Source organism: Globicephala melas, chromosome 10 (genome assembly GCF_963455315.2).
Source record: "Globicephala melas chromosome 10, mGloMel1.2, whole genome shotgun sequence".
NCBI classification, from domain to species: domain Eukaryota; kingdom Metazoa; phylum Chordata; class Mammalia; order Artiodactyla; family Delphinidae; genus Globicephala; species Globicephala melas.
In genome coordinates, this window is record NC_083323.1 from 77292777 (window position 1) to 77306589 (window position 13813).

General features: G+C 33.4%; 1 protein-coding gene across 2 annotated transcripts in view; it reads left to right on the plus strand.

The window, feature by feature from the left end:
* The window catches only part of IPO8 (importin 8), a 70659-nt gene that overhangs the window by 20183 nt on the left and 36663 nt on the right, over positions 1-13813 (plus strand). For both annotated transcript variants that reach the window (XM_030830458.2, XM_030830459.2), the window contains exons 6-15: positions 188-277; positions 1772-1866; positions 2309-2393; positions 4702-4836; positions 6699-6798; positions 9091-9167; positions 9459-9575; positions 10739-10828; positions 12138-12303; positions 13354-13514. In XM_030830458.2, the coding sequence (XP_030686318.1) occupies positions 188-277; positions 1772-1866; positions 2309-2393; positions 4702-4836; positions 6699-6798; positions 9091-9167; positions 9459-9575; positions 10739-10828; positions 12138-12303; positions 13354-13514 (1116 nt within the window). The remainder of the gene's footprint in view (positions 1-187; positions 278-1771; positions 1867-2308; positions 2394-4701; positions 4837-6698; positions 6799-9090; positions 9168-9458; positions 9576-10738; positions 10829-12137; positions 12304-13353; positions 13515-13813) is intronic.

Sequence of the window (13813 nt, forward strand, 5' to 3'; positions counted from 1 at the left end):
AATTTAATTTACATACATATGTTTATAGAGCTGTTTTAAGTTAAATTTTAGGTTGAACCACCTGAAATTACTAATTTCACGGTCAGGTGTTAACCGTTTCATATATTTCAACCTTTCAATATAGATAAATTGCTGATTTTTTAGAGGGCAGGAATTATTGTCTGATGTTGTTGTCCTTTGTTTTCAGTATGCATTGCCTCTTCAGCTGGTGAATAACCAAACCATGACAGCGTGGATGGAGATCTTCCGAACTATTATTGACAGGACTGTTCCACCTGTAAGAAAGGGCTTCTGTTCCTAAGAAGAATGGGGAAAACTTGGGTTTGGGTTATTTGTGGTAGATTGATTTATTATACCAGCCTGCTATTTAGAAAAAAAAAAAATTACTACTGTAATAAAAGTAATTAATGATACATACTCATTTTTAGAAAGTTCAGATAAAATTAATAAAATAATAACTAATCCTACTAAAAATAACCATTTTTAAAACTTGGTATTTATTCCTCTTGTCTTTTCTTCTCTACATTTATATACAACCATATTTTTTTTCTTTCTACAAAAAATATTACAGAATCTTTATAGGAAGAAGTGATTAAAAAGGGTATGCTGACAAAATCTTATTAAAAAGTAATTTAAAAGGGTATACAGAAAAAGGAGCATTAATGAAATTTGTTAGGAGGAGCAATCATATTTTATATTTGTAAAAATGGTATAGATAGGTACTGTTTTGAAGTTCATTTTTCACTTAAAATCTATTGTAAATATTTTGTGTGATTATGAAGTTTTTTACATTGTGTCATTTTTGTTGAATGCTTCATTTGCTAGATATTTAGGTTGTTTTAGTTTTTTAGTGTTTTAACTATAAGGATGTAGTTAAATTTTTATGCACATACATGATTATTTTGTTTGGATAACCTCTTAGCAGTGTTTAAGGCTTTGACAGATCTTTAATTAATTAGTTAATCAATTAATTGAAGTATAGATATACAATATTAGTTTCAGGTGTACAGCGTAGTGATTCAGTATTTTTATAGGTTATACTCCATTAAAAGCTATTAGTAATAGCTATAATTCCCTGTGCAAGACTTTGACAGACCTTGCAAATGGCTTTCCAGAAACAGTGCACTGGCTTATACTTTAATAAGCAGTGACTGAGAATGTCTGTTTTGTTAAATTCTAAGTTTGCCGGTTTGATAGGTGAAAGATGGTGTCTCATTTTTATCTGTAGTTACAGTGATACTATATTTCATCTATCAGATTAACTCAAATAATCAAATTAACTAAATTAAAATATATCAAATGTTTAAAATTTTGAGCTTGTCTCCAAATGTGCAGTATTCCTTCCTTTGCCCATATCTTGGGACAAATGATGTTGAGGTTTAGTTTATACACATAAATGCACAGAACTTAGTGAACAGTTCAGTGAATTCTGACAAACATACGCTTGTGTTACTATCACCCAGATCAAGATATAGAAATTTTCTGGCATCTCAGAGAGTTTCCTTGAGGGATATGGTGTTTTGTGTTTTCTTTTCTACTTATTTGGGCCTTTTAATGATAGAAGATAAAACAACAGCACTGGTTGGTTGAAATTTGCTTTGCTTGTTTAATTCCTACCTAGCAATCTATAAAGTAAGAATTTGCATTTGTTTGGCAGTCTAAATTCACATTTAATTTTACTTAATTTGTATCAATATTTATTCTGCCTTTGTTAGTCACACAAACCTTTTCATTATGTGGGAATTTTATCTGGGTGTTTTTGTCCTCCTAGGAGACTCTGCAGATTGACGAGGATGATAGACCAGAATTAGTCTGGTGGAAGTGTAAGAAGTGGGCATTACACATTGTAGCTCGTCTCTTTGAACGGTAATTCTGGTTATTAGATTTACAATCTATGGTTGGTATTTCAGTATTGGATATAATAAAATTGAATAGGTCCCTTGATGCTCTACAGTATATGATTATTTTTCTTTAGAGCAGCAGAGGGCAAAAAGTCACCCTCTGCTTTGTTTTAAAGCAGGCTTAACTGTGATCACTGGCTTTGAGATCATAGTAAGGTGAACAGTCTTCTCTGGATCTTTCTATTCTCTGTAAAAAGGATCGAGAAATGATATTTCTGTCTGAAATTTTAAGTATGGCCTGGAGTCTAAGTACAGCTTGTCATAATTTCATTTTGGGGCTTGTGAAAAAAAGGTAAAATGTTAGTTTCTGTCCCAATAGAATACATCTTTCAACAAGTATTTAAACTGGTGAGCATGCTTTGTTTCTAAAATTTGCAGTATTTAAACATTTCTCTTTGTATTTTAAGATATGGAAGCCCAGGAAATGTCACAAAAGAATACTTTGAATTTTCCGAATTCTTTTTGAAAACTTATGCAGTGGGAATTCAGCAGGTAATAAACTTACATTTTTTAAATAGAAGGGTGGTTACTACTGAAAGTAGTTAAGTCACTTCTATCCATTTAATAGTAGTTTACAAACATGTTAATACATATTTATAGGGGGATGAAATGGCAGCTCTGGGAATCTAATACAGTGCAGTCAGTTTTAGAACCAAGTGTCCTAGGGTAGCTACTGCAAGAATGTCCCTTCTAGACTCCTAGATGCTGGACTGAAACCTTTCAAGTCTGTTGATTGATACTTGTGTAGCAGTTGCCAGTATTAGATCAGGTTCTTCAGTTAACTTCCTGATCTCACATGAGTTTCTTACCCTCTATTTGTTGGAGCCCCACCTCTTTGTTCTAAGCTTTTATATCAGAAGATTTAGGTAATAGGAATTGATCTATTTCAAGAGGAGTTGAGCTCAGAAGTTAAGACTTTCAGCTGAGAAGTTACACATATTTGTGGAAGTTTGGGAACCATTCTGTACAGTGAAAATTAGGAGTTCTTGAGAAATAATCCAAGTTGATATTAATATTTACAAACTACAAAGGATAGATGGGCGTGAAGACTATCTGTATTGCCATTTGAATCATGAAATTTTTGTTTCTATTTCAACAAGTGAAATTCAGTAGTGATTGAGCATTGGCTGTGTCAGGGCTATATTAAGGAAGCAAAGATTAATCAGACATAGTAAAAGGCTTTCATGATACAAAGGGTGTTTCTAGATTTTTATAAATCTATGCAGATTAGTCTTCTTTACTGTCAGTGATAGAAAGTTCAAGCCTGTCATCTTAGATGGAATACTTCCTTTTATGGATTATCATTTTGACTAGTATCATTTTTTGGATTATCATTTCTAAAAATTACCTTGCAACAATTCAGGACAGCTATGGCTATAATTTTCTCACAGATTATTTTCTTGGCCCATGAGAAAGTCTGTGGGGAAAATTGGTGAGTGATGAATAAAATTATATATTCAGCCATTCATTTTGGATACTAGGATAATCAGGGAGCTGGTTAGCTCTGTCTTCTGCTCTTTCCACTGCTGTTAAACCCCAGTAAGCATCCTAAAGTTGATGCCCTCTTCTGGTGTGTTCAGTAGAGGTTTTCCAGTGTCACATAAACATGTATGTACACACACATTTAAATTTCATGCTGTTGCATCCATGTCATAAACTGTTTGAACCTTGGTCATTTAAAGTATATATTCCTGATATTTTAAAACTTTTTTTTTTTTAATCAAAAACTGTTCTCTTCTTTACTATTGTGTCTCATCTGCGACCACCTCCACTTTGTGTGAACAGCAACTGTATTAGGAAGAACTGTGTTTAGTAGCATCCATTTTTAGCCTGCATTGCAGAAGGAGTTTCTAGGTGATAGTAGGACTTCTGACAAATTTTATAAACCTGAACTTTATATAACTTGAACTGAATTCATGTTCTGAATTTATAAATTCTGTACATGTTTTAAAAGAACCCCTTTTACTTATTCAGCAGTTCAGTGATAAGCTTGCTGTAGTGAAGGGCTCTGGAGATCAGGAATTGGAAGACTCGGACTGTGTTGTAGTGCAGCCTCTGACTGCGTGTCCTTGGGTCCTCACAGCTGCTTTGGGCATGGTTCTTTCCTTAGAAACAATCTTTTTTTAAAAATCAATATTAAAAAAAATAACTTCTCAGTTTTGTGGTATTTCTACAAAGACTTTCCGTGGTCTGAGATTATAAAATAAAAATTTTCCACACTCTTTTTTAGTTACTATGTGGTTTCATTTTTTGTTGCTGTTGAAATATTTCCCTATCTGGAATTTATTTAGGTGTGAAGTTTAGTTAGGGAGCCACCTTAATTTTTTTCAGAGGGCTAGTCAGCTGTCCCAATACTGTTTTTTGGATAACTTACCGTTTCTCTTCCAGTTGAAATGCACCTTTATCAAATATTAAAATATGTTTATGGTGTCTCTTGCTATATGGATGTTTTCAGTGTTCACTTAGTCAAATCTGTTACTATTTGACAGGAGTCTTAATTTATTTGAAGAGCTAGTATGTGGAAGAGCGTATAGACTTATTTTGAGTAGTTCCACAGGTTAGAAGCAGGATAAATGGCTGAAAATCACAGTGAGACACCTTTCAGTTCAATATCGCAAGGACCTATCTAAGAATTAAAACAGCTTGTGTGCTGTCTCACAAAATATTTACTTCTCTAAAAATCTGTTAATTTTTATCTCTTGACTTCTGCGTTGGTTTTATGTCATGCCTAAAATGCGCATCCTGTTAACTTTAAAATTGTTTATGTTTTCCTATGTTTTCTCTTCCTATTTTCCTGTAGGTACTACTAAAAATTTTAGACCAGTATAGGCAGAAAGAGTATATAGCTCCCCGTGTTCTTCAGCAAGCATTCAACTATCTCAACCAAGGCGTTGTTCATTCTGTAACCTGGAAGCAGATGAAGCCGCACATACAGGTTAGTGTCAGGGAGCAGCTCTCGGAAATCATTCTCTGGTTAAATTTTCTGGACAGGGTAAGTGTTAACTAATCCCATATTTTATATTTAATATGTTTTTGTTTCCATTAATAATTTCGAATGAATGCAGTCTTATATCTGATATGAAGGACCTGGAAATTTAAGTATTTGAGAAGAGTGAAGTTTTCAAGCTGTGTGAATTGGAAGACTTGGATTTAGTTAATCTTGCTTGGAATCTTATTTAGCCTCTGTTTCTCCTCTGTTAGGTCAGATAATATTTTTCTCCCCTTCTTACCTAAAGGTTGCTAGGATCAAATGAGGTATTTTGTATGATAGCATTTTGAAAACAGTCCCCAGGGCTCTACTAAGTTAGTGTTATTTTGCAGGAAATGCAGCCTGATACATGACCATTTTCTTTTGTGGGTATGAGCAAACAAGGTTTTTATTTCTTTTTGGATTGTTAAATACTATAAAAGAGTTAAAGTTTTCAGTTTTTATATCAATTGTGTACTTAAAGGTAGAATCAGCATTTTATTAAAGAATAAATCAGAATGAAAAATTATGGACCATTAATAAATAAATTAATATTTACATACAGATAATTTTGGGTAATTCAAAGATGTTAGGAACGGGATTTTTTCCTCTCAAACTATGAATTCTTAAATTCTGTAATCTCTAAGATGGTATCTAAAAAGTAAAGCAATTCTTTTACTTTGTCTTTGGTGTCTAGGATAGAATTTGTTTAGTGTTATCTTATTATAGGTCTTACAGATATTAGATCTTTTGCATTGTTTTCTGTGGACATTTTAATAATGTTTGCCTAATTCCCTTGATCAAATAGTGATTGGTTCTTTGCAATTAATAAAGATACAGATTTCATTTTATTTTACTGTGTGCCTGTAAAGTAAGGGTGAACTGTGATAGCATTTTTTTCTACTTGATGCCTTTGGCCTTATTTTTACATGGCTGTAATGTAGGAGTAAGAAAACTCTGATTATTAGGCTGAATTTTTTTCTCTTAGAATTACTTAATTTGGAAGAAGTGATAAGAGATAATTTTGTTCTTACATATGTAATTGTTAGAGCACGGAAGGGCTTGGTAGAGCATTAGCGGCAGTGAACATAGAGGCTGTTAGATGTGATTTTTTTTTTTCCCCCCACTGAAGCCTGCGCTTGTAGGGTAGGAAATTAAGTTGTTGAAAATGGAAAAAGAAGAAAATGTTAATGTTGTTGAAATATTGACATTTAGGATCAAAATGGAAATGTAAAAATGTTCACAATAAGTAATATAATAGTAAATATAACCTTGGTTTGATATTTATTTCTCTTAAAGAATCAAGGTATGTTTAGGTATGTTTAATATTGATAGTAAAACTTTTATCCCCGCTCTTGCTTCAAAGAATAGCATTCATCTCTTTCTCTGTACCTTTAATCAATTGTGGTTTAAAAACAATCTTATGGGCTTCCCTGGTGGCGCAGTGGTTGAGAGTCCACCTGCCGATGCAGGGGACACGGGTTCGTGCCCCGGTCTGGGAAGATCCCACATGCCACGGAGCGGCTGGGCCCGTGAGCCATGGCCGCTGAGCCTGCGCGTCCGGAGCCTGTGCTCCGCAGCGGGAGAGGCCCGCGTACCACAAAAAACAAAAACAAAAAACAATCTTATGTTTAACTTCTTCTGCCCCCACCTCTACCCCTTACCCCCAAGGCTTTTGCTTTCCTTCTTTCACTTTAGCCAACGCAAACTTGACAGAAAGATTAATATAACAGTTTGGAAAACTAACTTCAGGAAGGCTTTCATTATTTGTGTTCCCCAAATGTGAATAGTCTATACCCATTTGTTGTTTTGTTTTTTTCTCTTGTTAGAATATCTCTGAAGATGTGATTTTTTCTGTGATGTGTTATAAAGATGAAGATGAAGAGCTGTGGCAGGAAGATCCATATGAGTATATAAGGATGAAATTTGGTAATGGAGATGATTTTAGTCCTCATTAGTTCCTGGCTCCGTAAAGTAATAGAACTAAATTTATACTTTTAAGCAGATTTTACTACTTTGTTAAATTCCCAGAGTTCTGCTTTTCATGATAAACTCTGAAACTCGTGAGAGTTTGATGTTCTGTTGAACCGATGGACTTGAGATGAAAAGCTGCTTTATTTGTCCATCCCTCTCATGGGTGCTGAAGCAGTCATGGAACCATCTATGTATAACTCTTTCTGTTGTGATGCTGATCTGCAGGGACCATTCCTTTCTGTGCCTTTTGGGATACCTATTTGTAGATTGGGTTGTTCTCAGTCTGGGAGATCCTTTGCATTTCTGCATATTTTAGGAGCACCCCAATTTAGTTTGCATCCTTAACCTAGGGACTGAGTATTCCACAGGGGAATGAGATTACTTCTGATGACCCCACTGTGTGGCCCAGTTCTCTGTGGATCCTTTTAGCCTTGGATCTTCCAGGAAGCTGTTGAATTGTGTAGGTTGCCTCAGTTCATTCCCTTTTGTCACCAGTTTGAATTAAGCACTTCCCGGAGTACTCAGGCACTTAGCATAGGAAGATGTTATTTGTGTACCTCTGTTCCTCCCATGGTGAAGAAGCTATCTGAGGGCAGGGACTTTATCTTACTTGCTTTATTTTGTATTCTCCATCCCTTCTACACCCCTACATTCCTCTGCAAGTTCTTGGCCCTAGTCTGCCTTCAGTGAATGTTGAAACAAATAATTGATAAGACTCGCACTGCCCAAGGCATGCTGAAGGTACTGTGACCACAGTGCTTTCCCCTTGTCGGGCCATATGTCTCTAGTTACTTGAGTTAAGCCTACTAATATAGATGCTAGATTATTGGGCTATGTTGTTTTCACAGTGCTTTGTGTTTAGATTCTTTGATTCAGTAAGTGAGGAAGCGCCTCTTTCCTTTGGAGACAAAGTACAGGAAAAGCAAGTGAATGAGAAACAATATTTACCACTGCTTTATCCTTCCATTCTATCATTTCTATTTGAAAATCATTGTACATATGCATGATTTATTAATTCCCCTTCCTAATGCTTTTGTTTTCCTAGTTTGCTTTGACAGAGCAGAATGATTAACTGGTCTTTCTTCTGTCTTTTTTAAGGCATTTTTTTGTGTCTAGCTTTTCTATGTTACCTGTTTTATAATGTGCAGTGTATTTGTTTAACTTTCAGAAGGCTACCATTATTTTACTTATTCTTCATATCAAATAAGAAAGTATCTCAGTTTTTAGAAAATATAATAGTTAAGAGCTGTGTGTGTTGATTGATAGAATTTACATTTTATTGATTAAGAGAGAATATGGATAATTCAAGACTAGCTAAAGTGCCTTTTTTCCTTAATCATTTCCTTCTGTAGAATGCAGTGGGTATTACTTAATATGTGTATTTTACTTTTAGATAACTACTGGGGAGAACAATTACGTTATTAGTTTTCTTTTTATATTTTTGTCATGTGCAGTTATTTATATTAACAAAATACCCCTGTCTAAATGTATTGACTGATATTAATAATGGTGTTTTTAGATTTGGTAAAAACTGAAGGAGCTCAGGCTTTGATGTTAAGACAGCCTGGATGTGAATGCTGGCCTGGTTGCTTACTCACTGTGTGACTGTGGGCAAATTACTTAACCTATCTGAGATGGAGTGTTTTCAGCTATAATATCTTGTGTGTGTATGGGTGTCTCTATGTGTATTATCAGTTTGTTTGTTTCTCTTACTACGTAAGCTCCATGAGAACCATTTTTGTTTGATATTTGTATCCCCAGAGCTTAGAACAGTGCCTGGCACATAGTAATCACTAAATAAATTTTTATTGTTTTTTGATAGAGGTAAAGCATTTTTCCTATCCTCAGTGAAACAGATATGCCTAATATGTATTGTTTGTTTTAATGTGATTATTTAAAAGGACAACCTTTTAAATAACTAAGTATTTTAATAAACATTTGATATTTATTAGAATAAACATATTTAAATATGTGTTTATTTTAATAAATATCAAATAAAATTTAAATATTTAATAAATAACATTTAATTTAAATATTTAATAACTATTTAAAATATTTTAAAAACATTTAAAATAAATATTGTGCATGAGAGCAGTGATGATATATCTTTAGCTTTTTTGTGCTATAAACCAGTGTTATATGTTGACTGTTTTATTTCTTGGTTTTGGAATAGTGGTCAGTAAGGTTTAAAATCTATAATAAGTAGTTGTATTTTTGCTAACATGGTTTAAACTTTTAAAATCTTAGATATTTTCGAAGATTATGCTTCTCCCACCACAGCAGCCCAGACTCTCTTATATACTGCTGCAAAGAAAAGAAAAGAGGTATATAGTTATTCTTTTTAAATACAAAACTGAAGGGTGGCCTGTGTTCATTTGACACTCTAATGAATGCCCCTAGTATTTGAAAAATTATGTTAGTAGTTATAATCTGTTACTTTAAAAATATTTTTCTATCCTTGTAAGGGAAAAGGAATATTTTGTTTTCTTACTTATAATTGCTTGATAGCACACAATAAAATGGCTTTATTTTTGAAAATTTGTACATCATATTTAATACAATAGTAAGGCAGTAAAAGTTCATATAGACTAAAATGGTTTCTTCTGTTTCTTTAGGTGTTGCCAAAAATGATGGCATTCTGTTATCAAATCCTAACAGATCCGAACTTTGACCCTAGGAAGAAAGATGGAGCCCTGCATGTGATTGGTTCCCTAGCTGATATTTTATTGAAGGTTAAGCTACTCAAATTTAATTTACTTAATAACAGTGTGTAGCAGAGGCAAATGAGAGAATATGAAAGTTATGGATAATTTAAAACTGGTGACTTTCTGCATAATTGAATTGACTAAATATTTTTCTTTCCTTAATTAAAAAAATGACTTTTTTTGATAGTTCCATTTTTATTTATTTATTTTTAACATCTTTATTGATGTATAATTGCTTTACAATGCTGTGTTAGTTTCTGCTGTATAACAAAGTGAATCAGCTATATGTATACATATATCCCCATATCCCCTCCCTCTTGCATCTCCCTCCCACCCTCCTTATCCCACCCCTCTAGGAGGTCACAGAGCCACTGAGCTGATCTCCCTGTGCTATGCGGCTGCTTCCCACTAGCTATCTATTTTATATTTGGTAGTGTATATATGTCAGTGCTACTCTCTCACTTTGTCTCAGCTTACCCTTCCCCCTCCCTGTGTCCTCAAGTCCATTCTCTATGTCTGCGTCTTTATTCCTGTCCTGGCCCTAGATTCTTCAGAACCATTTTTTTTTTTTTAGATTCCATATATATGTGTTAGCATGTGGTATTTGTTTTTCTCTTTCTGTCTTACGTCACTCTGTATGACAGAATCTAGGTCCATCTACCTCACTACGAATAACTCAATTTCATTTCTTTTTATGGCTGAGTAATATTCCATTGTGTATATGTGCCACATCTTCTTTATCCATTCATCTGTTGATGGACACTTAGGTTGCTTCCATATCCTGGTTATTGTAAATAGTGCTGCAGTGAACATTGTGGTACATGTTTCTTTTTGAATTATGGTTTTCTCAGGGTATATGCCCAGTAGTGGGATTGCTGGGTCATATGGTAGTTCTAAAAAAAAATGACTTTTTAATCATCACTTTTAAAATATGAAAATGTTGCTGTATAAAAAAAAAATGATACAAAATGACTTGTGTTATTTATTTCTAGAAAGATCACTCAATATCAAATTATATCTAAAGTACTATTTCTGTCTTGTTTTAAAACATGCAATATGTAGGTAAAATTTTACAAAATTGTAAATAGAAGTATATTGTGTAAGTCAGAACAAACGTATTTTATTAGGAAGTGATTTTTACATATGAAAAAGACATTGGTAAGTTAAACTTAATTTCTGTTTCCTAACAGAAGAGTTTATTCAAGGACCAAATGGAATTATTGTTGCAGAATCACGTATTTCCATTATTATTATCTAACCTGGGATACCTTCGAGCCAGAGTAAGTTTTCCATATTTCCATTATAGTATCTCAAAATCTTCATTTGTAAGTTAATTATTGAACTAAATATTTTTGAATAAGTTGACCTTTTACCACATACTGAGGCGAAATGAAGGCAATTAGAATGTCTTTTATGGTCACATAAGCTGAATAAAGAGCAAACTAGTGAATAAAGGAATTTATAGATTTTAATTCCAGCTGTTTGTTTCCCCTAGCCTCACTTGCTGCATATGCAAAACATTCAGTGAGAGGGATGATGTTACAGCAATGGTACAGTGTAAATTCATAAGCTGATTAGTGTCCAAACACTAATGGAAATTATATTTTGGCTAAAAACTTGATTATGATTTCCAGTATAATAGTTAGATATGCCTTAATAAAATGGAGAAAATAATAATCCATGTAAATTTATTTGTGTTCTAAGTGTATATTATTTATAGAAATAATATATTTTATGGAGAAATAAAAATAGAACTTTAAGAGCCTAGTACTTATTTTTATAACTGTATCAACCCAACAAAATGTCTTGCTAAAACCAATATATGTTAAAATGCCTTGTACACTCTAAAGCATTTTATAAACAGAAGATAATAGTCACTAGGGAAATACTTGTGTGAATGTAGCTTAGCGATGTGGACGGCACACAAGTATTTTTATAAGTAGACTGTTATTTCTGCAGACTCTGTGAATTGTATTTCTCTTGTTAAGTCTTTAGTCATTCAAATTAATTACTGTCAGTTGTGTTTTATGCACATAGAGAATTTTAAAAAATAATATGATTCTGTGGTCTAATAGTTTAAACTTTGGTAATTTATGCAAAGTTAAATTTCTTCGTGTCTTGTGTGAGTGAAAAAAATCAAGTTTGTTAAGCCAGTTAGTGTAAGGGAAAATAATATTTCATTCATTTGTTGTTAAGACCAGTAAGTGAATATCAGCATTGGTTGGTTCATAGTGCTTTTGCATATAAATAATAAATAAGTTGTGAATCATAATATTTATTAAAAGCATTGACATGATTTCTTTTTTCAGAGACACTTAAATTTGGCTCTGTTTTCTTTTTCCTGTGAATAATGATATTGCATAAAGGTAATTTAGAAGTAATAAAACTGCCTTTATTATAAGAAGTCTGGGAAATCCAGAAGTTAGCAACTAAGGCTAATATGCTTCTCTCCAAAAACAAATAAATAAACAAATAGCACTTGGTAGAATTAATGATATTTTACTTAGTAAGAAGTTCTTATATGTGTGACATTATTACATAATGCCATAATCCTAATAGTTTTCTACTAACTTTTTTCTTGTAACATAGTCCTGTTGGGTACTTCATGCATTCAGTTCTTTGAAATTTCATAATGAGCTCAACCTAAGAAATGCAGTTGATCTAGCAAAGAAGAGCCTGATTGAAGATAAGGAGATGCCTGTCAAGGTTGAAGCTGCCCTTGCTCTTCAGTCATTAATTTCTAACCAGACACAAGGTAAAGACAAAATTTTTAAATTTAAAAAATTTAAAATAAAAACACACCTTTTAGAGGGTGTATTTAATTTATCCTTTTGACATGGTCTTCTCAAGTAGTTTTGTTCACTTCCTACCCTAACAAAGATGAGTCCCTAAGTCTTAAGGTTCAGGGTTTGGATTTTTGAGCTTTTGCCCCCTCAGAATTTTATAGGAGTTTATTCTTGCCACTTTTAGGAGTGTCTGTTGACTGTGGTTTCCAGAAAAATTTTAGATTAGAAAAGAAGTTGATGATTGGTAGATGGGGAATCAAGAGACCTGGGGGTCTAGTTTTGATTGTGCTACCACCTTGCCATGTAGACCTGGGCAAGGCCCATGATCTGTTAAGACTTAGATGCTGTATGTTTAAATTTAGGGGGATTGGACTAGATGGCTTTAAGATTCCTTTCAACTCTAGGATTCTATGATTCTGCTAGTTCTGAAAGTAGCAAGTAGCATTTCTAGTGAGTGATAACACATATCTCATTTGTTTGTTTAGAAGAATGTTCTGTTCAAAATTCAAATAAACCTTTGAAAGTAAATTCGGCTTTATGAAGAACATGAACCTTTACCTCTATTCAACAGTGTTCCAGTGGAAGGACAGTATTGCATAAGCACATGTGGGGAGAAGGGTGATTAGAGATGGGGTGGGGGAGGGAACAGGCACATCAGTGTTGGGCATAGTCTTTATGTACATGATTTTTTATACTTGTGTCATGATAACATATTCGTGTTTGATAAGTCATGCTGATGACAGAGCACATGTGTAATTAGAATTTCTCAGTGGGTGCTATTGGCATTTTGGGCAGGACAGTTCTTTACTGTGCTGAACTGATTATCCCTATGTTACTCATGGGAAAATTGATACATTGGTGAATATTATTTTGGTACAGCTTTGTAACTTACTCACTGTGAAGCAAATATGTTATCTAGAAGCTATTACTCTGTGTTATTTACCTTGTGACCAAGTTACTTTCCTTCACCACTTGTCAATGGCTAATTTTTTTACTGAGTTTGTTTTTTATTGCATTAGCTAAGGAATATATGAAGCCACACGTGAGGCCTATTATGCAGGAGCTGTTGCACATTGTTAGAGAGACAGAAAATGATGATGTTACTAATGTTATCCAGAAGATGATATGTGAATACAGTCAAGAGGTAGCCTCAATTGCTGTTGATATGACTCAACACTTGGTAAGACTGGGCAAAGTTTTATGTTAGTTGGTATAAAGGCTTTGAATAATCTAAATAAATTAAACTCCAAAATCTGGAGTTCAGTTTACATGTAATTGAAATGCTAATATAAAAATATTTGCTCTGATAATTCTGACAGTTAATAATTTCTATATATACTTTTAAGTTTTCCTAGATTTTGGATTTATTTATTTAATGACAACCAGAAGTTAATTATTTGCTATCTGATTATAATAGCTAATATATATTCCACTTTAGTGACTAGATAAGGGAAAAATGCCCATGTTTAAAACATGACA